This window comes from Capricornis sumatraensis, chromosome 19 (genome assembly GCF_032405125.1).
Source record: "Capricornis sumatraensis isolate serow.1 chromosome 19, serow.2, whole genome shotgun sequence".
Lineage (NCBI taxonomy): Eukaryota > Metazoa > Chordata > Mammalia > Artiodactyla > Bovidae > Capricornis > Capricornis sumatraensis.
The window spans coordinates 72,157,206-72,185,153 of record NC_091087.1 but is presented as its reverse complement, the minus strand read 5'-3'; the positions used below and the strand labels follow the sequence as shown (position 1 = coordinate 72,185,153).

Here is a 27,948-nt window from a genome sequence, read left to right as displayed (position 1 = left end):
AAACAAAAACTGTGAATCAATTTCATATACATATTAAATTTTTTAAAATCTTGAAAAAATATCTCAAGGGAGAGATGTTCAGTGTATGTAACACAGCTTATTTCAGTGATAAAATGAATTGCAAAGGACATACACATTTATTTATATAATCATTACAAATTTCATGAAAATATTAAATTTTTAAAAATCTCAAGGACAGGTGTTCAGGGTATGCAACACAGCTTCTTTTAGTGGCAAAATGAACTACAAAGGACACACACATTGACATGATGTAAATACTGTATTTCTGTCATCACTACAGGTCCACTCAGAATCTGCTTTCTATTTTCTGACAGCACTACTGCAGCTTTAAGAGCCGAGTGCTCACATGGGGACAGGGCCCTCCCGAGTGGCACCTTCTCCCGTGGACACACACTGAGCTGCCAGTGGCAGGTCCCATTTCAGACTTTTAACCAGTGTCTGCTTGGCACCCCGAGGAAAGTGCTGCTGAGTGAAGGTAAAGAGAAGGATCTGGCTAGGGGCAGTCTCTGAGATTCTGGACCCCAGGAACCCTTTCTCCAGCTTTGCCCAAGATTTTGGACGACCCAGGAGACACAGGGGAACTCCCCGGCCGCTTAAGGTAGCCGGTGAGGCCCACAGGTCCACCAACACCAAAGAAATGGCCCTTCTCGGCCCTTCTTCCAGATGCTGAGCTCCTGGCTCTGGGACGATGCCTGGTGTCCAGCGGGGGCTCAGCTACTGAAGTGTGTCCTCCTGCTGTAGGGAGAGGCAGAATTCAGAATAAGATCCGGGTGCAGATGCAAGCTGGAGAAGGCAATGGCACCCCACTCCAGCACTCTTGCCTGGAAAATCCCATGGATGGAGGGGCCTGGTGGGCTGCAGTCCATGGGGTCACTAAGAGTCGGACACGACTGAGCGACTTCACTTTCACTTTTCACTTTCATGCCTTGGAGAAGGAAATGGCAACCCACTCCAGTGTTCTTGCCTGGAGAATCCCAGAGACGGGGGAGCCTGGTGGGCTGCCGTCTATGGGGCCGCACAGAGTTGGACACGACTGAGCGACTTCCCTTTCACTTTTCACCTTCATGCATTGGAGAAGGAAATGGCAACCCACTCCAGTGTTCTTGCCTGGAGAATCCCAGGGACGGGGGAGCCTGGTGGGCTGCCGTCTATGGGGCCGCACAGAGCCAGACACGACTGAAGCGACGCAGCAGCCGCGGCAGCAAATTCAAGTCCGCAGTGGCTGCAGACTCCTGCCCTGAAAGCTGGACCTTCCAGGACTGGTTTCCTCGCCCACACGTGGGGCACAATGCCCACATGGAGATGCTGGGCTTGTGACTTCTGACCTGAGGCCGCAGGGCCCTGCACTCTCCACTTCACAGCTGGGTCCTCTGACACCAGGCACCAGGCTGCAAGCGGCAGGGCTGAGCGGGCATCTGAACTCAAGGGCTGCCCTGTGTAGGCTTCCCTAGGACCCAAGTGCCCAGCTCTCACTGCCAAAGCTTTCCTTACATGCCAGACTGACGCTTCACTCAACCTGTGAACAGGAGGACCTGCTGTGGTGTGGAAGTCCAGGCTCTGGGTCCAGGTCCTACCCCACTATCAACCGGCCCTATGCTGGCACCTCTGTGAACCTCAGGCTCCCTGCCAGGGGGACAGGGTGACAACAGTGCCTGGCACGCCTCCCAGGATTGCTGTGTTGCTATGGGTGGCACAAGGGGAGGGCCCATCACAGAGTCAGCCGGGCGGTGACTGCCCAGTCCACACCACCGTATGTCGGGGCTAGGAGGCTGCAAGGCTGAGCGCTCCCCACTGCCACTGGACAGACGGGGCCGCAGGAGCCCAGAGGCTGTGACCACCTCCCCTCGGCACCAGGCTGCCCACGCCCCTTCCCCACCTCCGCCTCCTCCTTTATCTCCCGCTCTCATCTGCATAAGAAAGTTTGGTTTGAGGCAAAACTTAGTCAGAACTGCACAAGTACAAAGAATCCAAATAAAAAGGCTTTTAACATTAAGCTGATGAAAGAGACAAATGGAGAGTAATCAAAACCTCATTAGGACAAATAAGCAACCGTCCTGCAACACCACAAAAAATGGACAGCGCCCAGAACCCAGAGCCAAGGGCACTGCGTCTCCCAGGCAGCCGCCCTCGTGGCAGCCAACACTTCAGGACGCTCTCACCGGCCTGGCAGACACCCTGCACAACACCATTTGGGGTTCAGGATTCTCACTGATGCACCCAAATCCTGGCTCCCAGGATGGTGGTTCGCAACTCCAGCTCTGCATTAGAATCACTTGCAAAGTTTTCAAAATGCTGGGCGCAGAGACCACCTGCAGAGGGGCTGGGTCTCCTCTAAGGTTCTGGGTGCTCTGACCACCAGGTCAGCCAGTGAAGACCAGCAACCACTGGCTGAGTGACCGGCTGGTTCATCCCCCCCGCCCCTGTCCAGGGCACGATGCCCATGGTGGGCACCTGAGAAGAGCGTGTTAACAGATGCTGGCTCAACTTCCAATTCAGCTGGGAGGGCTCATCACGTGCGATTTTTGTTTTCAATTGGACTTGATTTAAGCCTTTAGTCATTCCTGCGACAATTCCTTCCCATCCGCCCAGCACTCGGCCAGGCGCTGGGAATACAGCAGAAGTGAGCAAATTCCTGCCCTCAGGGAGTCTACACTCTGCAGGGAAAGTGCACCAGAGTAAGAGGCTCTGACAAGGGGCAGAGATGAGATTCCAGGCGGATGGGAAGGCTGGTCCAGAGCACTGCGCTGCCCGCCCCTCCACACTGCCACCTGCCTGAGGACAGACACCTGCAGTGGGTCTGGGACAAAACTCCAGAAGGAGGTCAAGACGCCAGTTCAAGATCTGCAAGTCAAGACGGCCCTTTACAAACTTAAAAAGAAAGAAAGGAAAGGGGCTCTCCCGGTGGTTCAGTGCTTAAGATACAAGGAACACTGGTTTGATCCCTGGTCTGCGAAGATCCCACGTGCCAAAGGGCAACTAAATCCCAGCGCCACAACTACTGAAGCCCACGTGCCCCAGAGCCTGTGCTCCGCAACAAGAGGGGCCACTGCAAAGAGAAGCCCTCCCGTCACAACTAGAGAGGAGCCCCCAGCCAGAGAAAGCCCGCGAGCACAGCGATGAAGACCCAGCAAAGCCAAAAATAAAGCTGTATTTTAAAAAAAATTTTTTTAAAAAAAAAAAGAAAGAAAAGCTGTAGAACAAGCATGGAAGATTGATGATTCAGGTCAGACCAACACTAGAGCAAAACTGTGTGGGCCTGTCGGAGAGGATCTCATCCTGAGAATTACCCGAGCAGGTGCAGTCAGTGTTTTTGAGGCCCAGTGGGGGCCTGAGTGCACCTGAGGCTCCTTCTTGGGCACAAAGTCCAACAATGCATCAAAGCCAGCTCAGCCCCAGCCCACCCGGGGTTGGCCCTGCTTGCAGAAGGCAAGAGAACTGGGGCAGAGGCCGGGCTCCCAGTTCCGGGAGCCACGTGTCCTAGATTCTCCAGGCCTGCTCCAGTTTGCAGCGCCAGGACCTGCTCAGCTGAGAGGTAATTTGCTGAGGTTGGAGTTCCATAATTTACTCTTGTAAAAAGGATGATTCACTAAAGCAGTTCAGTTCAGTCGCTCAGTCGTGTCGGACTCCCCACGACCCCATGGACTGCAGCACGCCAGGCTTCCCTGTCCATCACCAACTCCCAGAGCTTACTCAAACTCATGTCCGCTGAGTCAGTGATGCCATCCAACCGTCTCATCCTCTGTCGTCCCCTTCTCCTCCTGCCTTCAATCCTTCCCAGCATCAGGGTCTTTTCCAATGAGTCAGCTCTTCACATCAGGTGGCCAAAGGATTGGAGTTTCAGTTTCAGCATCAGTCCTTCCAGTGAATATTCAGGACTGACTTCCTTTAGGATCAACCAGTTAGATCTTTTGAACTGTGGTGATGGGGAAGACTCTTGAGAGTCCCTTGGACAATAAGGAGATCAAACCAGTCCATCCTAAAGGAAATCAATCCTGAATATTCACTGGAAGGACTGATGCTGAAGATGAAGTTCTAATACTTTTGGCCACCTGATGTGAAAAGCAAACTATTGGAAAAGACCCTGATGCTGGGAAGGATTGAGGGCAAGAGGAGAAGGGGGTGGCAAAGGACAATATGGTTGGATGGCAGCATCAACTGAATGGACTTGAGTCTGAGCAAACTGTGAGACATAGCGACGGACAGGGAAGCCTGGAGTGCTGCAGCCCATAGGGTCGCAAAGTGTTGGACACGACTGAGCGACTGAGACAGCAACTCACAACAGCAGTCCCCAGTGTGATGATTTCTGGGACTGAGGCCTTTGTGAGGTAATTAGGTCTGGATCCTAGATAGCATATTCAAAAGCAGAGACATTACTTTGCCGACTAAGGTCCGTCTAGTCAAGGCTACAGTTTTTCCAGTAGTCATGTATGGATGTGAGAGTTGGACTATGAAGAAGGCTGAGTGCTGAAGAATTGATGCTTTTGAACTGTGGTGTTGGAGAAGACTCTTGAGAGTCCCTTGGTCTGCAAGGAGGTCCAACCAGTCCATCTTAAAGGAAATCAGTCCTCAATATTCATTGGAAGGACTGATGCTAAAGCTGAAACTCCAGTACTTTGGCCACCTCATGTGAAGAGTTAACTCATTGGAAAAGACTCTGATGCTGGGAGGGATTGGGGGCAGGAGGAGAAGGGGATGACAGAGGATCAGATGGTTGGATGGCATCACTGACTCGATGGACATGAGTTTGAATGAACTCTGGGAGTTGGTGATGGACAGGGAGGCCTGGCGTGCTGCGATTCATGGGGTTGCAAGGAGGCGGACACGACTGAGCGACTGAACTGAACGGAACTGAAAGTCATAAAGGTGGAGGGCCCATGGTGACAACAGTGGCCTTAAAAGGGGTGAAGAGATCAGAGGTTGCCCGCTCTCCATCTGTGTGGACACAGCAAGATGAGAGCTATCTACCAGCCCAGAGGAGACCCCTCACCAGAACACGACCACACTGACACCCTGATCTTGGAGTCCAGCCTCCGGAACCATGAGAAATAAGCATCCACTGTCTAAGCCCACGTGTTGCAGTGCTTTGTTCCAGCAGTCTGAGCTGACTAAGACATCATCCTGCGGAAACAGAATCCGCATCCTAACGAGAGCCCCAGGTGCTCTCCTAAGTAGGGGAGGGTTGACAGGCCTGCTGCAGAGATGACCTCCTGCCGCTCCTTTCCTGCACCACTGGGGAAACCCGATGGAGGGAAGCTTTTGCCTGGAGATTCACCTATAATCAGCCAGCTAAGCAAGTGGGAGAGGGAGGTTGGGAGCCCAGGTCTCATGGAGCTCAGGCCAATAAGTTCTGGCAGCCCATCGGGGCTCTGACTCCCACAGTAACACAAAGGTAAGGCCATGGACATCTTGGGTTCCCGACCATACCCACATTTGGGCAGACTGTCAGGAGACAAAAAGCATCAGAAAATCCCATGCTGGCAGCATGGAGCCAGTGCCAATAAGCAGGCTCAGAGGGCTAGTGCGGAACACAGCCTGCCGACCAGCCGGAAATGAAGTCAGGCACTTTGCAGAGATGAGGGATGTACTCTGATCATCAAACCTGAGTGGAGAGAGATCGGCGAAGAAGAGAGAGAGGAGCCAAATCACCCATTTGCTGTAATGAACTGGGCTGGACCAGAGAAGCCCAGAATCCTGACATTGATCATGCAGCTTAGCTTAAGGAATCATTAAAGTCTATGGCTGGAAAGCAGCTTTAATGTCATCTGTTCCAACTGCTCCTTGGGCCCGGTAGGAGGCTGTCTGGCCCTGCTGTCACGCTCCAACGGTGGGATCAGCCGTGGCCTTAGACACCTACACCTCACCTTCAAAACGTGGACTTGCTTTAACCCAGCAATCTGAATTCTGGGGCCCAAGCTGCAGGCGATAAACTGCAAGTGTGGAAACCACTAGATGCAGAAATGCGCCTGACAGTAGAATGTACAATACAGCAGACCGGCGTCATTTGCTTGGGGATGGTAACAGGGAGGGAAAATGACCCGCATGCCCGACTGAGGCACGGTTCTCTGGAAACAACGTTCCGTGTGCACAAGATTTCCACAGGGTCCCCATAAAAGGGTGAGGCACAGGGGGGCCCACCTGGTCAGCCAGGTCAGGGGGATCAGCCGCGACCAGACGTGGAGTAACAGACGCCACAGCCTGACCCATCTTGGCAGGGGTCAGCCAAATCGTAACTATGCTGGTTCTGCGGACCATGCAGTCTTTGGTTCAACAACCCAGCTCTTGCTGCTATGGTGTGAAAGCTGCTGTAGCTACTATGCAAGTGAATGACCAGAACTGTGTTCCAATAAAACTTTATTTACAGACACAGGAAGTATGCCAGACTTAGCCCTAAGGCTTCAGCTGGTCGACCCCTCATCACCACCTACTAGCTTTAAATGGCAAACCGAAGGAAAGCAAATGTCCTCCAAACCAACCTCGGGACATGGTTTAATAAGCTGAACCACTTGAAATATATTCATTTGATCCACATTTATTGAGCGCCTGCTGTGTCAGACACGCGTTCTCAGTACCGAGGATGAGGCGAGGAGCAAACCAGCCAGGCATGTGGTGTCCGAGGGATGTACTGGAAATCTACAAGAACCATCTCACTGTAAGGAAAACCCTTAGAATGCTGTGTGAAATGTGTGAAGCAAAATACAAAACTGTATAAGAATAAGACCAATCAATGTTTAAAAAAACACACAGTGGAAAAGAACACTGAAATTAAAAAAAAAAAAAAACAGGCACATGTTACAACGTTCACCTTCAGCCGGCTCGGCCACCCCTTCTATTTCTAGTTTCTAATTTTTCCATATAAAATCATGTATTATATGAAATAATAAGGTCCTTCCCATTGTCCTTTTCATATTTATTTATTTGGCTAAATCAGATCTTAGTTGATGGCACATGGAATATTTAGCTGTGGCAGGTGGGATCTAATTCCTTGACCAGGGATGGACCTTGGGCCCCCGGCATTGGGAGCACCAGGGAAGTCCCCTTCCCATGATTTTTAAAAGAGGAAATCTGTCATGATTTTAAGGTAAAGTCCGCGTAACCCCTGCAGTTTTCCTGGCTGTCCCTGAAGGCAATAAGAGCCACACTGCTCAGCCCTAGGTGTCTGCACGCTAGCCAGGCAGGGCTGGAGAGTTCAGCACGCTGGACAGAGCCCCGCGCTCCGTGGGAGTGCAGCAGGACTGCTGGGAGCCACCTTAGGCGGGCAACCTTGCCTCTCCTCTCTGGCCCTCCCGCTGGATCCACAGGAGGCGCTTGGGCCACACCTCTCAGAGGAAACATTCACTGAAGTGGGAGAGAGAGTGATCCCCTGAGTCTGGCTGGTGCAAATGGAACAAGCCCTGTGACCCAGCGAGGAGGACAGGGGTTCATATTGTTGGGAAAAAGGAAGCAAAAAGAAACACTGCGCGGCCCCATTACCCACGTTACTAGCTTGGGAGAGGACTGGCAAACATGCCAATACCAGTCACAGCAACATCTGCTCCTAATTGCTTCTCCCCTAGCATTCTCAGAGCACATCAGCTGGCGTCTGCCCTGGGAGAAAATCCGGTATTTTTAACAAAGTCTTAAATCAGATGGCGTCCTTGATGAGTAATTTCTTACGTGGTTGGTCTTCGGGGCTAAAAACAGTAAGCGCACCTCCGAGGGACGTGGCCGTCAGCAGGGGCTGGGTGACCATGAGGCCCAGCTTCAAACGGCATGACTAAGAGTTTCCAGCTCCAACAGCACTTCCCAGTATTTTCTTTCATTCACCATGTATTTATAGCCCAAACATGAGTGTTCCAGTGCTTTCATAAGCCCACGTGTCCACTTCTTTATGGGTAGCTTTTCTCTTTTCCAAATATTTTTGTTTAAAAAAAAAAAAAAAGTCTCTTTGTAAAAGAAAAAAATGTATGTTTTTTTTCTTTTAAAAAAAGAGTACATCTCTCTATGTCTAGTTTTCCCCCCTCCCTGTGAGGCACAATCCTGTAAGCAAGATACATATGGATGGAACATCCTGTCCTCTTGAAGGAAACTGTTTCTGGTTTTAGGTTCTCCTCAAAACACCAGCATCCCCCGTCCACAGCCTGGTGGGAGAGCACCTTCCTGCAGCTACTAATCCAAAGCACCAGCCTGCCTTCTGAATCCAGCACTGGAGACCTCACCCCGCCACCTTCCATCCCAGCTGTTCGGAAAGGCCTCTGCTCAGCGCAGACCTGCGGAGGCTGCTGCACCTGCCAGGACAGGGATGCCTTCAGGCAGCGGCTTTGGTGCTGCACCTTCAGCACAGGCCCGCCAACTCCCCTGGACCCCAGCTGGAGAACGGCAGTCTCTGACATCCCACACCGTCTTCTTTTAAGATCAAGATCAACGCACGTTTCATCGTGAATGACCCTGCAGCATTTGAGAGATTCGGTGCCTCCTTCAGACCAAGGGCATTGCTTCTCAGGGCTTGAAACAGACATCCTGAAACCACTGGCTCCTCAGAGGCAGGAGCACTCAGGCTCTTCCTCACTGCCCCTCCCTGAGCCCTTCCTCAGTCTTGATCCAGGCCCCCTCTGCTCACAAACCTTCTGTGGCTCCCCACTGCTGATCCAAATCCGGATGCAGAGCGTTAAAAGTCTCTCTGCCCACCTGTCCCACTGCCTGGGGCCCATTCCCACCTGTGTCACTGGGGAGCAGGTCACTGGCCCTGTCCAAACCTTTTATCTCCCACAGTCTGCATGGTCGCCTCCACCTGCTCATTCAGGCAACCAAGATCTGCTGAATGCCTACCACGTGCCAGGCACTGGTCTAGCAGCTAGAAGTCAGCAGCAAACAAAACAGACAGAACCCCCCCCCCCCCCGGAAGATTACATTCAAAGGGAGGGAGACAGACGAATACACACGTACAGCCAGAGCACGTGGATGATGATGAATGATACAGAGAGAGGTGAGGTGGGGGGGTCTAGTGAATGCCAGGGCTGCCCTGCACCTGGTCCAGGAAGGCCTTCCTGCAGAGGCAGCATTTGAGCAGGACCCTGGAGGAAGGAGGGTGGGAACCTCTCCATAGAAAACCAGGAGGGCGCACTGCAGGCAGAAAGAGCAAGGGTGCCAAGGGCCTGAGGCAGGAGTGTGCCGGTGTGCTCCAGGGATGGCTAGGAGGTTGGTGGAGCCAGAGCTGCAGAGAAGGGGCTGACGGGAGACTATGAGACCTTGGGGCCACCGCAGGGACACAGCCCTTACTGCGAGTGAGACCTGAGCCTGGACGGTGCTGACTGCAACAGTGACACGTGGACTTTCGCTGTCGCGGGCCACCCTGGCTGCTGTGTTGAGAACACACTGTAAGCGGCTGGGGCTGGTGCGGGTGGGGTGGTGTTGCCGGGAAGACATTTATCAGAAATGAAAGTGCTGCCACTACCCAAGCAGGAGACAAGGGCGGTTTAAAACCACAATTACAAATGGATCTGCTGATGGTTTGGGTGGCAGGGGATGAGAGCAGGGGCAGAGAGCGTGATGATTCTGATGGGTTTGGCCTGAGCAACTGGAAGGATGGAGATGCCATGTCTTAAGTGAGGGAAGCAACGGGAGCAGCATGTTGCGGTAACGGATGGGACTGGACAATCGCTTCTCTATGGGACCGATGGGGACTAGCCTTTAAGCCCCGAAGGCAACACAGTCTCCTCTGTGAAGCCGTCTTTGCCCTGAGCTGAAAGCTCACCCTCTCTGAATGCCGGCCCCGCCCCAAGCCCCCTCCCCTCACGCACACACATACACACACACGTGCACACACAAAGAGCACTCCTCCGCACCAGTGATCTGTATCCACATATTACTCCCTTGAGTAATCCAAGGCTGATTCACTTTCTAACATCTGGAAGCATCTGCACACAGTAGGCGCTCCAAAAATATTTTTAGCAACATGCTTGCAGAGAACTGCACCTACGAAGCTTTAATATCTAATGACTCAAGACTGTTCTTTCAAAACATCTAAAAATTATGCTTTGCACTGATTACATATTAAGTGGTAATTATTCCATCTCGAGGGTCCTATATATAGATGCTGACCCGCCCCCAATCATTCAAATTGTCAAGGAAGCTCTCCTGGAAAGGCCAAGTGAGGAAGGTGGGTGTTACCTTGCTGGTCCTTATGTCCCAAGCTTTCATTTCAGAGCTGAAGCCGCCACATACAAAAACACTGTGGTCTCTCGGATGGAACTTCAAGGTAGTGATCCTAAAGTCACTTTGGCCACTGAATAGCTGGGTTCCTACAACACACAAAACGAAGAGAGTCAGAAAATACTCAGATCACAAACTAAGTATCTTAAAACTAAGACGCCACCTGGTACAGAGCCACAGAACGCAGCCGCCTGGGCCCAGGTGGCCAGTGGAGAATTTCCGGAAACACAGCCCGGGTAGCATCCGCCCCCACTCTCAGGCCACCTGAGAGCCTCTACAAGCTCAACCCCACCGCACCCCCAACGCAGGGATGAGCAGCATGTCTGAATCCACCAACACCACCTTTTAGGTGTGCAGTAAACCCATGCGCATCAACCCAGTTAAAGCACATGTCAACCCTAAACCCACTTTGCAGCTTGAAGAAACCAAGGCTCAGGAACACTGAATCACAGCTCCAAAGCTACACAATTAATACCATAGATTACTCATCTGGAGGTGTAAAAACCAAGAGCAGGATGAGCCAAAGTGATTCTTCGTAGGATCAGCACCTTACAACCACACCCTTACGGCTTGCAATAGGATGTGGTGGGTGGGGTTTGCAGTAGAGTGTGGCAGGTGGGGTGCCATCAGACCCTTAGTGATCAATGAGAGTGTGACATCACAGTGACTCAGGACACAGGTTGGAGGAAAGGGGTGTGGACCACCTTTTCTATCTGCCATGATACTGCAATCAAGCACTCCCAGGCATAGTGCAAATGTCTGCCTGTATGCACGTAACTCTGCTGTGGAAAATATCTTCTTTATCACCGAGATCGCTTAGAGAGAGGTAAGCCATAAAGAAAGTGAAAGTGAAGTCGCTTAGTCGTGTCCGACTCTTTGCGACCCCGTGGTCTGTAGCCTACCAGGCTTCTCCGTCCATGGGATTCTCCAGGCAAGAATACTAGAGTGGGTTACCATTTCCTTCTCCAGGGGATCTTCCTGACCCAGGGACTGAACCCGGGTCTCTCACATTGGAGGCAGACGCTTTAACCTCTGCGCCACCAGGGAAACCCAAAAAAATGCCAGAATTGTCGATCATTTAGAACAGGTCAGATGTGGGGCACATGGGGAATGGAACTTCTGCACTGAGCCAAGGTATGTTGGCCTCCAAAGCCAGCGTGCCTTCCTCTGCACAGTGCCACAGCCCAAGAGGGGCATCCTTGACAGCCTTTGGCCCTCGGAAACCCTCCCCTGGACTGAGGTGGTGGGCAGTTTGGGACCTAAGAAGCCGGACGCCAGTGCCCTGCCAAGATCTCAAGCAGAGTCTCCTCGCACAGGAACCCAGGAAGTGTGCTGGGCCCACGGATTTAGAAAGCACTTCCGGAAGGCCGCCTGGCTTTGCGTTCAGGACCATACTTAATTAAATGCTCTATCAGCTCACCAGGTGAGGAGATAAAAGTCATCAACTGGTGCTCATGAGAGTTACAGCAGAATTCTTGATAAAGCCAATTTGCCTAGGTCATTGGTCTCCAAACTTGTCTGACAGCACAGGAGACACCCTTAGGCATATGATGCCAACATGGGTATATTTATTTAATAAATAAGTGACACAGTGTGCTACTGTACCAATGTATTATGAATATAAAAACAATTACCAAAAAAAAAAAAAAGATGATTTTGAGACAAGGATAAAAGGACAAAATAACCCATATTTTAAAACACACTTTAATATGCCATTTACTAAGAGTACCAGCAAACCTCTTGGAAATTATTAAACCAAATGAGTTGTGATATTTTTAGTAAGAGCAGCAGGACTATCCTTACTTCCATTTTTGTAATGTAGGGACCTTTCATTGACTCGGGGACTTGACAGCAGCTCAGTTACAGCCTCAGTTTAGACACCAAAGTCTGCCAGAGCCCCAAAAGCCTCCTTCCAGAGATTCGAGGAACCAGAATGGAAGACACTTACTGCTGGAAACGGGAGAGACATTTCCCACTTTCTTCTACCACTGATGAACATTTTGCTAATGAAGCTCCATTTCCCCTAATGCCAAATAATGGCCCCTGCAACTAATCTTTAACAATCCAATTCACAATCCACTGAAATTTTAACTTACAGTATTCTAGAGCAGATTAGAAAAACACTGTTCCTGGGTTAAGAGTGCAAAACTCGAAGTTTTTAATAGGGGATACATTCACATCATTTGGGGCAACAAAAATTACAGAATAATACAAATGATTAAAAACATCTGTTTTCAAAATGTCCTCTCCATGGTACAAATTTTTTGGAAAGAGGCTACTCTCTTGTTCTTTGTTAAAGTATCACCTTTACCTTGATGGATGATTAAGCATGTTGATTTTTCTTTTTTTCCCTGAATATCTTCTAAGGGCCTAGAGTTGGCAGTCATTTGTCATCAGAGGAAATTCTGGAAACAGTTGACTTTTTGCAAATGAAGACTCTATGCCTCCTTAAGCTCAATAAGCCCTTCCACTATTTTGCTACAAAATGCAATGCACAAAGATTTCCGTGGTCGCCGTGTGTCACCACCATGTGCTGTCAAGGGCTGGCCAGTTGGGATCGCACTGCTGATTACGGTGAAGGGACCATAAACAGCAGCCTCACTGTCCAACCCGAGGAGAGCAGTCAAGGCAAATATGGTTCTCTGCCTGGTGCCACGTTGAAAAGCCATTTACAACTGGGACTGTAAATAGCACTGTGGCAAGAAAGACAATGCTGGGAACTTGTTCTTGACTCACAGGAATATTAAAGAAGGACGGACGTGAACAAAGATGGGAAGACGTGATTCGCCAAAGGAAATGCGTTGTTCGAGGCGTAGTAAGATAACTTCTTAAATTTCACTGATATTGCTGTTTTAATACTGCTTTTCTAATAAATAACTCCCCTGCAAAGCATCAGGAAGATGAACAGACCTGTAGTGTTCTGGGTGCCGTGCCCCGTTCATTAGCTCAAAAGACAAGCAACTCTCTCAAGTTAACCAAAAAAATTGCTTCCCGGGGAATGAACCTCATTGGAAACCTATTACTTCTTGTTCTTCCTCTTTCTTTTCCTTTCCCAAAACCTGTCTGGAACCCAAACTCTTCCTCGCCTTTCTGCTACAGTTGAAACCAAGTCAGAAAACCGAGGTCAGAAGCCAAGTGTGGGACTTCCCTGATGGTCCAGGGACAAAGACACAGGGCACAGTCCCAGGGCAGGCGGCCTGGGTTCGACCCCATATTCTGCAAACTGAGAGTCTGCATGCCACAAGTCAAGATTCCGCGTGCCGCCACGAAGACTGAAAGATCCCACACGCCGCAACCAAGAGCCCGCGCAGCCAAGCACACAAATTAAAAAGATGAAAGAAAGAAGCCCAGCATTTAGGAGCCCAGTTAGCAGGCTCCCTTCCCAGGAAGGATAGAGCGGAGGCTGCCAGCCTGTGCACCCCAGGGATGGTCTTTGTGCCTGCAGCGCTGGCCTCAGGAGCCTCACTCCAGCCAAGGGGCTGGGGGAACACCATGGGGACTCGGGGAAGGCAATCATCACATTCCCTTGTCGGAAAAGGAGCCTACAGGTGCCGCTGCAGCCCCCACAACGCGAGAAGGCCCCAGCAGGCCACAAGTCTTCTCTTCAGACAGAAACAACTGCGCCTAATGCCGACTTCTTGCCCATTTGCAATTCACTGCCAACCCTTAGGTCCAAAAGGAAAAACAAACTATCTGCCTGGAGGAAGAAAAAATCCCCACTGTTCCTTGGACCATATCATATAACCATATGCTTATTTCAGGAAAGGCAGTGAATTAGCCATGTTCTTTTAAAAAGTGTAGTGATACAGTCTTGCCAGCAATGGGGTGGCGGGGGTGGGGGTGGGCAGGGGGGCGGGGAGAGCAGAGGAAAAGTGAAAGTCAAGCTGCTACAAGATAATGACTGAACATTTTTGCTGGGAAAAAAAAAAAAATGTATTTGACTATGTTATTCCTCCTCCATTCCCTAAAGAGATTGAGACAGAATCTATGTCTTTTAGGAACTAAAATTTTCCAGTTAGAAGACAAGCCATAATTTATATCTTTTTTCCTACTTTAACTTGTAATAACTCGGCCTCTGCTGTATTTTCTTTGTTAAAAGGGACCAAAACTAAAAAATGTTTCCATTTTTCAATAAGCTTCAGTTCAGTTCAGTTCAGTCGCTCAGTCGTGTCCGACTCTTTGCAACCCCATGGACAGCAGCACTCCAGGCCTCCTTGTCCATCACCAACTCCCGGAGTTCACTCAGACTCATATCCATCGAGTTGGTGATGCCATCCAGCCATCTCATCCTCTGTCGTCCCCTTCTCCTCCTGCCCCCAATCCCTCCCAGCATCAGAGTCTTCGCATGAGGTGGCCAAAGTACTAGAGTTTCAGCTTTAGCATCATTCCCTCCAAAGAAATCCCAGGGCAGATCTCCTTCAGAATGGACTGGTTGGATCTCCTTGCAGTCCAAGGGACTCTCAAGAGTCTTCTCCAACACCACAGTTCAAAAGCATCAATTCTTCGGCACTCAGCTTTCTTCACAGTCCAACTCTCACATCCACACATGACTACTGGAAAAACCATAGCCTTGACTAGACGGACCTTTGTTGACAAAGTAAAGTCTCTGCTTTTGAATATGCTATCTAGGTTGGTCATAACTTTCCTTCCAAGGAGTAAGAGTCTTTTAATTTCATGACTGCAGTCACCATCTGCAGTGATTTTGGAGCCCCAAAAAATAAAGTCTGACACTTTTTCTACTGTTTCCCCATCTATTTCCCATGAAGTGATGGGATCAGATGCCATGATCTTCGTTTTCTGAATGTTGAGCTTTAAGCCAACTTTTTCACTCTCCTCTTTCACTTTCATCAAGAGGCTTTTTAGTTCCTCTTCACTTTCTGCCATAAGGGTGGTATCATCTGCATAGCTGAGGTTATTGCTATTTCTCCTGCCCATCTTGATTCCAGCTTGCGCTTCTTCCAGCCCAGCATTTCTCATGGTGTACTCTGTATATAAGTTAAATAAGCAGGGTGACAATATACAGCCTTGACGTACTCCTTTTCCTATTTGGAACCAGTCTGTTGTTCCATGTCCAGTTCTAACTGTTGCTTCCTGACCTGCATATAGGTTTCTCAGGAGGCAGGTCAGGTGGTCTGGTATTCCCATCTCTTTCAGGATTTTCCACAGTTTATTGTGATCCACACAGTCAAAGGCTTTGGCATAGTCAATAAAGCAGAAATAGATGTGTTTTTTTTGGAACTCTCTTGTTTTTTTGATGATCCAGCGGATGTTGGCAATTTGATCTCTGGTTCCTCTGCCTTTTCTAAAACCAGCTTGAACATCTGGAAGTTCATGGTTCACGTACTGCTGAAGCCTGGCTTGGAGAATTTTGAGCATTACTTTACTAGCATGTGAGATGAGTGCAATTGTGTGGTAGTTTGAGCATTCTTTGGCATTGCCTTTCTTTAGGATTGGAATGAAAACTGACCTTTTCTAGTCCTGTGGCCACTGCTGAGTTTTCCAAATTTGCTGGCATATTGAGTGCAGCACTTTCACAGCTTACAGATCCCTAATTTTCAAGAGACACAACCTAAGGAGGTCTGGGGCGAGGCTGTAACTCAGTCAGGACCCCAGCAACCTGTGCAAAGCAAGAGGTGATACTGAGGAGGGGTTGAGGGTCACACAGACCTGGGTCTCATCCCAGCTCTATCACTTTCAGGAGAGCAACCCTGGGCAGGCCCCTTCTCCATGGGATCACGTGCCCTCAAACACACACGTCTGTTGGGAGGGCAGTAAGCAGAGTGGTATGGAGAGGATTCTAGAAGGCCCAGCAGACAGCAAACAACAAAGGGAAACTCTTACTGTTTGAAGACAACTAAGCCTCAAATTATTGAATTCATCCTTAGCTAAACTGAAAGCTAAAACCAAGGGATATGAGTTTTCAACAGCAGGAGACTTGAGAGATTACTGACTTAAGTTTTTGTTCTGAGGCTATGAGAATATGATGCCCCGGGCTGGCCTTTACATTTTCTAAAAGAGATATGGATAAGGCTGGCAAATATTTATCAGACACTGTCTTGAAGGTGATAGCCACGATGGAAGCAGAGGTCCTGGCCTGCCACACGTGCTCCTGCACTGAGACTTCTCAGAAATGGAGCGGCACAGTTATCAGATCCCCTCCCGGGGCCATGAGACTCTGAGCACGGCGCTTGGTTGTGTACAACCTCTAACCGTGAGACGCATCTGACGTGTTTCCATGTATGTTATGGAAAATTCCACTGCTTCACTGTATGCTGCTTATAAGAAACTGAGTTTTAAAATATTTAATCCACTAACACTGACGTTATTGATCTTGTTCTAATGAACTCGACCGGTATAAGCACCGTTCAGACCCTCTTGGAGTTGGGAAAAATCACTTCTTTTCCTCCGTGAATCGATAATGATACAAATAAACTATAAATCGCCGTTAAAGCAAAAACATGTTGAAAACAGAACGCAGAAATGCAATCTGTTCTCTCGACACTCCTGTTGCCGCCAGCGCGCCGTTACCAACATTGCTGTGACGAGGCAGCTGGTAACGCTGGCCAGGGTCCTCCTCAGGGAGCCCCCATCCCCCTTTCTCAGAGAGAGACACTGAGCTCCCCGAGGTGACCACCCGCGCGGCTGGCCAACACTATCTGTCCACCCTAAAGCCTACCATGTGGGGCTCTTTCGGCAAGAGGGCTCCAGAGCCCTGAGGGGCCTCTCCAGCCCCTCAGTAGGTCTGCACCCCAGCCCAGGTCCTGGCACGTAACAACCCAGGTGAAACCCAAGCCTGGGTCCCCAAGAGACTGCAGGGAAGTTCAGGCCCTCTTCTCAGGGGAGGGGGCCCCTGCCTGGGGCGTGCATGGGTCCCACTACAACTCTGCGAGGACCTGTTTCACAGCAGGGTGCACTGAGGACAGAGAGGGGACGTCACACAAACCGGTCACACTGGGACAGAGGCTGGACCCAAGCGACCCCGGGGCCCAGCCAGCTGCACCCCGCCTCGCCCGCCCACGGGCGCGCCGTGACCTTTCCTTCTCCTGGGCTCTGCGTGCACATCGCGGGCTGGGGAGCAGGCCACGGAGACGTTGACAAGGGATTGGCTGCGCCTACCGGCTGCGGGTGATGGAGCTCGTGTTCCCAGGCAGGCGGCATATGACTCATTCCACTAAAATCAATATCGTTACACTCATCCTCTGGGAAGTATTCAGCCAGCTGTAAATTTAACCATCCTGACTCGAAGTTAACGAGAGCAGGAGCTTGCTAACTTTCAGATCAAACTCCGCAGATCAGAAACAAGGGCTGCCTTGGGCAAGCCGAGCTGAGTCCTGGGGAGGGGTCCAGGCCAGAGTCAGACAGGCCCACGTCTGCACACTCCCCACGGATAAGCTGGAGGCCCCTGGATCAGCTGGCAATCCTCTTGGATCTGTGGGCTCCCGGTACAAGGAATCAGGATAACAGATCTGACCTTCAGAGGCTGTTCTGAGAATTAGACAGAATGCAGGTAAGACAGAGAGCCCCAGACAAATGACAGGCCTGCAGACAGTAGCTGCAGCAGCAGTCGTAGTAGTAACAGAAGAAATGGCAGTAGTTGTAGAACTTTCTCTTACATCAAGCTTGGCCACTGCGTTTAATTAACTGGACAGGGCTGAATTTTCCAAACTTTAAAAAAAAAAAAATAGTTCTCCACTTGCAGAAAGAAAGGGTCCATCCCAAAGGTATAACTCAAGTTGGTTTTCTGGGACTCGGAGGTCACCGCCGGGACATGAACAAGCCATGACCGTGTTTAGGCTCCGGGGTCAATCAATGGAGGTCATCCTACCTGCAAAGGGAGCCAACCTGCAGGGCAATTGCAATTAGACGCACACAGAGATAAAGCCACCACTGCTGTGCAATAACAGCAATGAATGAAATAGCACCGTTGATTAAAAACCACCTTTGATTTATCCAGAGGGCTGGCATGAGCTTAACTAGCGGATGACAAGATGAACGTCTGTGGAGGCGGGGAGGGGCCTCAGAGGCACATTCCAAGTGTGAGATACGGGGCTGGCGGGGGCCTACTCAAGCTTGGTAGCATCTGATTTCGTATATGTCCACAGTTAGGGTCGGCTTCTCACCCCAAAGCTGTGTGGAAAGAAGGGGAGAAATCAAGGTTGGGACTGGAGAGAGATACTCCTGCGAGCGGAAGAGAAGAGCGTGGGCGGGAACGAGGACAGGTGCCTGGATTGGGGGGGCACAGCCTCCATGTCCGAGTCTAGGGCCAAAGGAGTGATGACGCGAATGTGCCTGCACCCTCGGGAGCGCCACATCCATGCCCACTGGCAGAGGCCGTCCTGCTCTCCACGGGCACGGGGGGATCGCTTAACCAGGGCCCTCTGAGATGCTGTAGAAAACAGTCAAGGTGCTGAAAAGCCGGGGACAGAGACACCCAGGCCCCTCGGGGCAGCGCCGCTCTGCAGGCTGTGGCCCCGCAGGGAACCTCCCCTTGGGCCCCTGCTCCAGAGCTGAGCAAGCCCCTGACACTCTCCTCGGGTCTTTTAATTTGGAGGCTTCTCACCCCTTCCTCTGCCAAGTGTTCTAAAATCATCAGGGCAAGCACTCCTCCTGCTGGAATGCTGGCTGTCGATAGCCAGAGAAGCATCGTGCAGCCGGTCACTTCATCAGAGGGACGAGTCCGGATCAGTCTGGGCGCGGCTCCTCCCCAGAGCCCGCACCCCCCACCCACCCCTGCCCCAAGTTATCCTCCACTCGGCAGGTGGGGAGCCAGCTGCCCGGGAGAGGGCCAAGCAGGCTCTCCTGGACTCAGTTTACACAAACTGTTGGCCCGCAGCCCAGAAACAGACGTGGTGAGGGCACCCACTCCTGCCCTTCAACCGCCAAAGCCTCTGCCAGTCTCATGGGTTGGAGCTGAACCCCAGTTCTGTCACTGCAGGTCACCAAACACACCAGGCCTCGGTGTCTGAGTCGATGAAATGGGGATACAAATATCTCACTGACTGGCTAGTGTGGAGACTAAATACATAATAAGCAGAGGGCCTACTATCCACTTATTCATTTCAGCTTGACACAGGCCAAACAGGGTGCCGGAAACCAGGGCTAGAGGGCCCGTGGCCTGGCCCACCATGAGCACCTAGCCACTTTGTCATTCCCTTTTTCCATGTTTCTGCAATGGAGGCCCCAATCATGATGCAAAAACAAGGGAGGCACCAGAAGACACTTTCTAGAAAACAAGAGCAATGATTATTGGTGGGGCCAGTTCCGGGGCCACTTGGGCCCACAAACTCATGCCAGGGGACACAGCCCAGAGCAGGAAAAGCCAGGGAGGGGCTGGGGACAGCAAGGCTGTGGGTGGTGGGGTCTGAGCAAAGAGGACACCCACCCCAAAGAAAGGGCAAGTGCCAACCCATGACGAGCAGAAAGCTGCTACCCCCCACCAGGCCATCCTGTCACGGAGAAGGAAAAGATGGGGGAGCAGCTAGGAGACCCTGAAAGGTGGTCCTCCCGCCCATCTGCCCCCCAGACTCACAGGTGGGATCAAGGGCCACGCTAGGAAGCCGGCTCGGGGCCTCTTGGGAGGCTCTCAGAACTGAGCCACCAAAGCTGCCCCGTTCAGAGAAACCGCCCAGCAGCTGGGTCCGGATGCTCAGAGGAACAAGGCCGTCATTTGCCACCACCTGTCAGGCCTTGTAGGGCAGGGATGCAGCGGGGCAGGAGCTGCTTTGCCGAGTGGCCTCCAAGCAGCAGGCACTCTGTACATGTGATCTCAGCTATGCCCCTCGACAAGCCCACCCACTGGGCACTGTAACCCAGTTCACAGATGCAGAAGGAGAGCTCAAGGACCCTCCCCCAAGGACACCCGGCTTGCACCCCACCCAAGTTCCTTCAGTCCCACCGTACTGCCTCCAGTATCCAGGAGCCAGGACTAGGTAGCACTGCCCGGATGCCCCAGACGAGCTGGTCACACATCGGGAGAGCTGACCGGGCACAGGAAGGAGAATAAGGGATCCCAACCACCCAGCGCCCTGGGGCTCCAGGGAAAGGACCACCTCCTTTGCAGCCAACAAATGCATGCCAAGTCTGAGGCCTCACCAGCCAGGCTGGAGGCTGGAATCTGCAAGAAACCAGCACCACTTGGAACTGAACAAGCACAAGCTTGCCGGGGGGTTCCGAGGAGACAGGCTGACTTGCTATGCCGGACACTGGCTCATAAAGAGGGAGACACTCGCGCCCTGGCGGAGTCGACCAGCGCTCCCCGAGACCACCTCAGCCGAATGCATCAGAGACGTTTTGTTATGAAGATTACAGACTGAAACGAGAGCACCAAAAATAATTAATCTGTGAGCAGATTTTATTTAAGTGTTGATTCATGGTTGTTCTATAAGCCAACAGCCCGTCAGAACTATAAATTAACGAGATAAAATGTGGCTGGCCCTCCATATTTCAGGCAGGGTATTGACGTTTCCGAATCCACAGATTTTTAACTGTATTGATTGAGGACACCAGGATAAATGGCCTTGGCGCCAAATTCCCATTAGCGACAATGGGCACCGAGTGACTAATTCCCAGAGCACGGCGGTGAGAACGCCCTGTGTTGCCTTCTCCTGGCAGGGAGTTCTAATTAGATTGAAATGAAAAAGCCAAATCACCAAGGGCGGAAAGAGGCAGATCAAGTGAAAAGGAAGATCAGACTTGGTGGCGAGAAAGGACAAGAGAAGTCAAATGAGGTCGCGAGCCACGGGGACTGCAGGCCGAGAACATCCCCACACGCGCTGGGCCAGGGCACGTGGAGCCCCCAGCCCGCCCCACGGCCCCCGTGAACCCAGCCCTGCCCAACAAGCGCCAGCCTCAGCTCGGCCTCATCCACACATCTGCTGAGCAGCTGCTCGAGCCGGCCTTGGCTGGGTGACGGAGACCCAGGGACCACCAGGACAGGCGCCCCCCTTCTCAGGGAGCTCCCACACTAAGCGGGGGCGGGGGGGGTCGGACCCAGAAACCCAACAACCCCTCAACAGGAAAGGCCCCGCCCAGGAGCTAGAGGGCTTCCCCAAGGGCAAGGGCAAACCCCTGGCCCCTACCTGCCCCCCTCAAAGCACAGAGCACGTGCATGCTGCTCACCAACGCAGCCCCAGCACCAGGGCCTGCATACAGCTGGTGCTCAATAAGTAACAGCTAAATGAATGAGAGGGGGCCTTCAAGAGGCGAATCAGGTGGTGAGCCCATTCCCAGCAGAGGGGTGCAAAGTGCCCCCTCACCACCCAGAGTGGACAGCAAGGCCCGAGGCCGGGCCAGACCTCCCTCGTCCCACCCCACACACCGCAGCTGGGGAGCAGACCACGTTCCCTCCAGCATGGTCCAGCGCAGACCGGGTGGGGCAGGCGTATTCCCCTCCTGCGGCTCCCACCACACCGTGGGTCACACCCGCCGCCAGGGAGACCTGCCATGACTCCCTCCTGCTCCAAGCTCAGCAACAGCCCCCGACCACCACCTGCTGTGGCAGCCCCTAACTCGGCAGGCAGGAGGCCTCCCGGAAGGCCTGAACACGTCCGAACCCCTCACACTCGCTCACACCCACACTCACACCCAGAGACCGTGGCAGGGCCTGTTTAACATCTGTTGACTAAGGAGACAGATCGTGACAAAGGGCCACTAGGAATTCACTAATGTCGTCAAACCAACTTACATTTGATTAACCCGCCAGCATCACCTGCGTGTGAAACTCATCCCATCTCCACTCTTGGGCAGGTGACGCAGGCACCCGTGGGTGCTCAGTGATGCTGGTCTGGGGAGCAGTATGTGGGGAAGGAATGCCCCATGGTCTAGGAAGCGTATGGAGCTGGAGCTCCCATTCCTGCACCCCCAGACTCACCTCCCCCAGCTCCCTGCACCCCACACTGCCACACACACCACATGGTTCATGCTCCCATGATGGATCCATCCTCGTTCCATCTGCTGAGACTCCACTTCCCTCCTTCTCCTCACCAGCTCCCCTCCATCCTGCTTCTCTGTCTCCCCTATTCCTGTATCAGCTTGGGCCCCACTTCCTCAAGGAAGCCTTCCTTGATCTTCCAGGCTACATCATCTCAGCCCTTCACTGTTCTCTGGGACTCTCTGCACGTCTGTCTTCCCCAGCAGATGGGAGCTTCTCCAGGGTGGATCCTGGGGCTTGTTCACCTCTGTGTCTCCAATACCAAGCATGGCTTCCTGGATCCATGGGCAACACAGTGTAGCAGTCAGGCCACCAGCCTCAGAGCCTGGTAGACTGGTGATCATCCTGGCTCGGTCACTGTCTGGCTGTGCCTCTGGGCTGCGTGACAAAGGGGACTCTGGAGGAGCCAGTCTCAAGGAGTAGGTGGGGCCTTACCCCAAATGGAAGGCTACAGAAGACCCTGCACACAGCAGGTACTTGGCAACAGTACCTCCTGCTGTCGTTGACTCAACGGTCACCATCACCCAGCGGTACCAAACCCCTGGAGCCGCAGCTCCCTCTCGGCCCGGACGGGCTCCCAGGAAGGTCACAGTCTGAGGAGCGCACACACCCAGCATGGTGGAATGAGCATGGAGTCTGCAGTGGCACAGGTGTGGCTCCAAACCCCACCTTCCAGGTAGCCCGGAGGGCCCGAGCCAGTCCCTCACCCCTCTGAGCCTCAGTTTCATCACCTGGGAAATGGGGAGAATGGTAGCTGGCAGGATCGACGTGTCAGAAGCAAAGCCTGAAACACTGCACCCACCGCCCTCACAGCTGTCAGGCTGCTCAGCACCCCTACCGACTGACGGCCACCAGGGCTCGGTCACAGGCGCTGCAAGGCACCCACAAGGCCACCCTGCATGACCCAGCAGGAGACAAGGACACTCGGAGTGAGGAACAGACCCGCTGCATCTGAGCCGCAGGGCAGAGTGAGGGCCCAAGCTCTGGGGGTGCTCACCCCCGTTTGCTGGGCTCTGGAAGAGGCCCGGGCCCCCAGCGCCTCCCCAGCTGAGCCAGGCAGGCAGGGGCATCCCGGGGACCAGTGTGAACCCAGGCCTCCCCTCCTGGCCTTAGCGGCAGTACCCAGCAGAAAGTGAGCCAGGAGGAAGCCAGGGAGGCACCAAGGGCAGCCAGCCTGGGGTCAGGGAGAGAGGCTGGAAGCCAGCTCCGTCCTCACCAGAGAACCACGGCCAGGCCCGTGGCACTTCCAGTGCCTGCCGCCCAGGAAAGCTGGGGAGTGGAAAAGTTCCCTCACTGACTTCTCTCTCCTTCTCACCTTGCTTGTCAAGCACCCCCTAAGGACCCAGCCAGCACGAATCCATCTCACCCAGAGGCCTGTGCGGGGCGGGCGGGCATGAAAGCAGAACTCGTTTGCAGACTTCCCTTATGAGCTGGAATCGTTCCTTACAGCCTTTCAACGGTAATGAATTGACAGGAATTCTAAACTGATTCCAACCAAAGGACACTATGATAACGCTAAATCTATTTCAGTACAAATTGCATGTCAGAAGTTGATTAAAAAGCCACCTCTTTATCCAGCCCCACAGCTTGAGGCTGAGACAACCTTGGGGCTCTGCCCTCCGGGCGAGTTGGCCGAGGCCTACCATGAACCTCTCTGTGGAGAGGCTCCGTTACAGCCAAATGGCCTGAAAACACACTCACCAAGCTGCATCTCCCCTGATCCCAGGTGCCCCAGCCCTGAAAATGTCTGCAGCTTGTGGCCGCAGGATTCCACCCCTGCACCCCAAGCTGGCCAGGAGAAGCCTCCCCAGAGAGAATGATGGCTCAGCTGCCAGCTCGGAGAAGGAGGCGCCTCAGGGGAAGGATACAGAGAAACATACCTGTTTCGAGGTCTGTGAGGTGCAGGGCGAAGTCAAAACCGCCGCTGAGGATGCGCCGGCCACAGGGGGACCACCGGGCGGCCCGCACTGCCTCACTGTGCAGGGAGTAGGTCTGCAAACAGCTCCCTGAGTCCACGGCGTTCCACACCTACGAGGCAAACACAGAGATACATGTCATGAACGGGACCCTGACCTCAAGGGCTCAGCTGGGCCCCTCTGCACGGGGAAGACGCTCCCACAGTGGAACCAGACTCCCAATATTTGACCATCCAAACAGTATCTAGATGTGCAATTCTCTTTGTGGAAATATAATAAGGCCTTGGAACTGGCAAGTCACGAGGGAGCCGTTCCCAAAATTTTTTCTGGGGTTAACGGAGCCCACAAGGAAACAGCCTGTCCTGTGCCCTGCCATGCACCTGCCCAGCCCCTCTCACCTGCTTCACACCTGCTCACCACCAAAAAGTTCCAGCCCAGTCTTGCCTGTACCTCTGACATCTGTCCTCTGAGACAGGACTTTATGAGCCCCGCAGTGGACCGACAGCAGGCCAGGCCATCTGCATGCGTCCCGCTTTAAGACTAAAATTCAAACTAGAGCCTGCCACACTGGTGCCTGCAATCAGGCCAGCAGCAGACACCTGCCCAAGGGGCACACTGTCCTTTTTTCTGGGAGAGAAGGTACCATCCCTCACTGGCCCCCTGCTCTCCGTGGAGAGTGATGCTCATGGCAGAAAGGCCTGTGTACACTTAATGACCTCTGAAATGTGTTTTTAAGCCCTCAAGTACAGAACTGAACATTCCGAGAGCAGGGACCATTCGGGCGTGAAACAGCTGCATTTGGCTTCCCACCAGCTCTTGCAGCAAACTCCGCCAACCACCATGAGCCCCCGGGGAAAGGCTAGCAAGCAAGGAGCCTGAGCGGGCTAGCCGTAGGCCTGACACAGGGAGGTGCTCAATAGTACAAGTATCCCCCTCTCTGGTGTCACCCCAGGAAGAAGGGGACACTCTCACCGACCCTCCGAGCTGGGTCAGAGGCGTGAACACAGAGCCGGAAGGCACCTGCCGTGCCTCCCAGGTGACGCTGCGGCTCGCAGGCCATGTGGCCTGGCCGAGAAGCTTGGCCTCTCCTGGCCTCAGTCTCCACCTCCACGTGACGGGGGTAGGCAGGGCCCCAGCCAGGGCAGCAGCGGTGGGGTACGAGAGAGGGCGGGGCACGCTGCGGCCTGCCTGGCACCCAGCAGGAGCTGCGGTGCTGGAGGCCGTGTTTTCTTGAGGCGTGTAGAGCATGTGGTTTTTAACAGCAGGATTCCCTGACCCTCTCTTGTTTCCTTAATAAGAGTAAACCCAAAGCATGCCCACGTGCATCCACAAACTGGATGTGAGCAATAACCTCCCCTTTCAAGATGAGAAAACTCACCCTGTCACACTCTGAAGGGTCTCAAAATGCATAGGATCAGAGCGTTATTTCCCAGGCATATGTAAGCGTTATTTCCCAGGCATATGTAAATGTCTAAGATTAAGAAAACAAGAGGTCAACAGGGGCCTTCAAAGGATGTTGAGAGACCTCCGTTCCTTTCTTCCTTGTGAGGGGTCAACAGCTGGGGTTTCAGACTGAAAAGCAAAATCCAGCAGCATTTACATTTAGAAATATGAACAGAAATAACAGAGGAGGCGGCCAGAAGACTTCAAAGCGAACTGGGAATTCATGGCGGAAAGGCAGAGCACAGGGAACTGCTGTTTTTTCAAAACTATGTACAAGTGTGACTTGAATAGAAAAAACGAAATTAATGAACTAGCTCTACAGGGCTATAATCCTGAATACATAAGACAATACACACTGCCGCATATATTCAGTACAACGTCATCTCAGCTTTAAAAGCACATAAAAACACCACCTCACAGCCATTAGAATGGCTTCTATTATTTAAAAAAAAAAGAAAGGAGAAGGTAAGTGTTGGCAAAGATGTGGACAAATCAGAACCTTTGTACATTGTTGATGGAAATGCAAAGTGGTCTGGCCACTAGAGGGGAAAAAAGTATAGCAAAACCTCAAAAAATTAAACACAGAATTATAATATGAACCAGCAATTCCACTGGTGTATATGTGCTCAAAAAAGTAAAACCACGGTCTCAAAGACATATTTGTACCCCAGTGTTCATAGCTGTGGATGGATGAGGCTGTGTTCCCTCCCTGTAGTTTGGCCTGAGGCCAAACTGTGGTAGGGGTAAGGGTGGTAATGGTGACCTCCTTCAAAAGGGCTTACACCAGAACTGTTGTATTCAGTGCCCCTGACCCCATGGCAGCCACTCAACCCACGCCTCCACCGGAGACTCACAGGCAAGTCTGGCTCAGTCCCTTGTGGGGCCACTGCTCCTTTCTCCTGGGTCCTGGTGCACACAAGGTTTTGTTTCTGCCCTCCAAGAGGCTGTTTCCCCAGTCCTGTGGACGTTCTGTAATCAAATCCCACTGGCCTTCAAAGTCAAATTCCCTGGGGGTCCTCAGTCCCTTTGCCAGATCCCTACATTGGGAAATCTGTTGTGGGCCCTAGAACTTTCACAACAGTGACAAAAATCACTGCAGCTGGTGACTGCAGCCATGAAGTTAAAAGACACTTGCTCCTTGGAAGAAAAGCTATGACCAACCTAGACAGCACATTAAAAAAGCAGAGACGTGACTTTACTGACAAAGGTACGTCTAGTCAAAGCTATGGTTTTTCCCGCAGTCATCTATGGATGTTAGAGTTGGACCATAAAGAAAACTGAGTGTCAAAGAATTGATGCTTTTGAACTGTGGTGTTGGAGAAGGCTCCTGAGAGTCTCTTGGACTGCAAGATAAAACCAGTCAATCCTAAAGGAGATCAGTCCTGAATATTCATTGGAAGGACTGATGCTGAAGCTGAAGCTACAATCTTTTGGCCACCTGATGTGAAGAACTGACTCATTTGAAAAGACCCTGATGCTGGGAAAGATTGAAGCCAGGAGGAGAAGGGGACGACAGAGGATGAGATGGTTGGATGGCATCAGCAACTCAATGGACATGAGTTTGAGAAGGCTCCGAGAGTTGGTAATGGACAGGGAGGCCTGGCGTGCTGCAGTCCATGGGGTTGTGCTGCAGTCCGTGGGGTCACAGAGAGCTGGACCCGACTGAGCAACTGAACTGAACTGGACTGAATGTCCATAGCTACATTCATTATTCACAACAGTCAAAAGATGGAAGCAACCCAAGAGTCCACTGATGAATAAATGGATAAACAAAAGGTGATCTATATATATACATATATGTCACATACATGTACACTTACACCGTGGAATATTACTATCTTAAGAAGAAATGAAATTCTGACACATCCCACCATATGGATAAACCCTGAAGACCTCACGCTGAGTGAAGTGAGCCAGTCACAGAAAGTATAATCTCACATACAAGAGGTTCCGAGAGCAGTCAAAAGCATGGTAGAAAGTAGGACAGTGGTTACCTGGGACTGCCGAGAGGGGAAAATGGGGACCATGTTAACGGGAACAGAGTTTCAATTTTGCAAGATGAGTTCTGCAGATGCACGGTGGTGATGGCTGTACAACAACGTGAATGTACTTAGATTTGTTGTTGTCTAGTCACTAAGTGCTGTCCAACTCTTTTGTGACCCCATGGACTGTATGGCCCAACAGGTTTCTCTGTCCACAGGATTTCCCAGGCAAGAATACTGGAGTGGGTAGCCATTTCTTCCTCCGGGGGAATCTTCCTGACCCAGGGATCAAACCTAGGTCCACTGGGAGTGCGGAGTCTTAGCCACTGGACCACCAGGGAAGCTACCTTAATGCCAATGAATCTACACTGAAAAATGGCTACATTGGTAAATCTTATGTATATTTCATCATCATTTTAAAAACAAACAGGAGGGACTTCCCTGGTGGTCCAGAGGCTAAGACCCCACA

The 27,948-nt window shown here is 52.0% G+C and overlaps 1 protein-coding gene across 1 annotated transcript in view; it reads right to left on the bottom strand.

Moving 5' to 3' along the window:
• WDR25 (WD repeat domain 25) overlaps window positions 1–27,948 on the bottom strand; it is a 144,223-nt gene that overhangs the window by 33,480 nt on the left and 82,795 nt on the right. The window contains exons 3-4 of the mRNA XM_068991352.1: window positions 24,019–24,166; window positions 10,168–10,298 (exon numbers count right to left, since the gene is read on the bottom strand). Coding sequence (XP_068847453.1) covers window positions 10,168–10,298; window positions 24,019–24,166 — 279 coding nt within the window. The remainder of the gene's footprint in view (window positions 1–10,167; window positions 10,299–24,018; window positions 24,167–27,948) is intronic.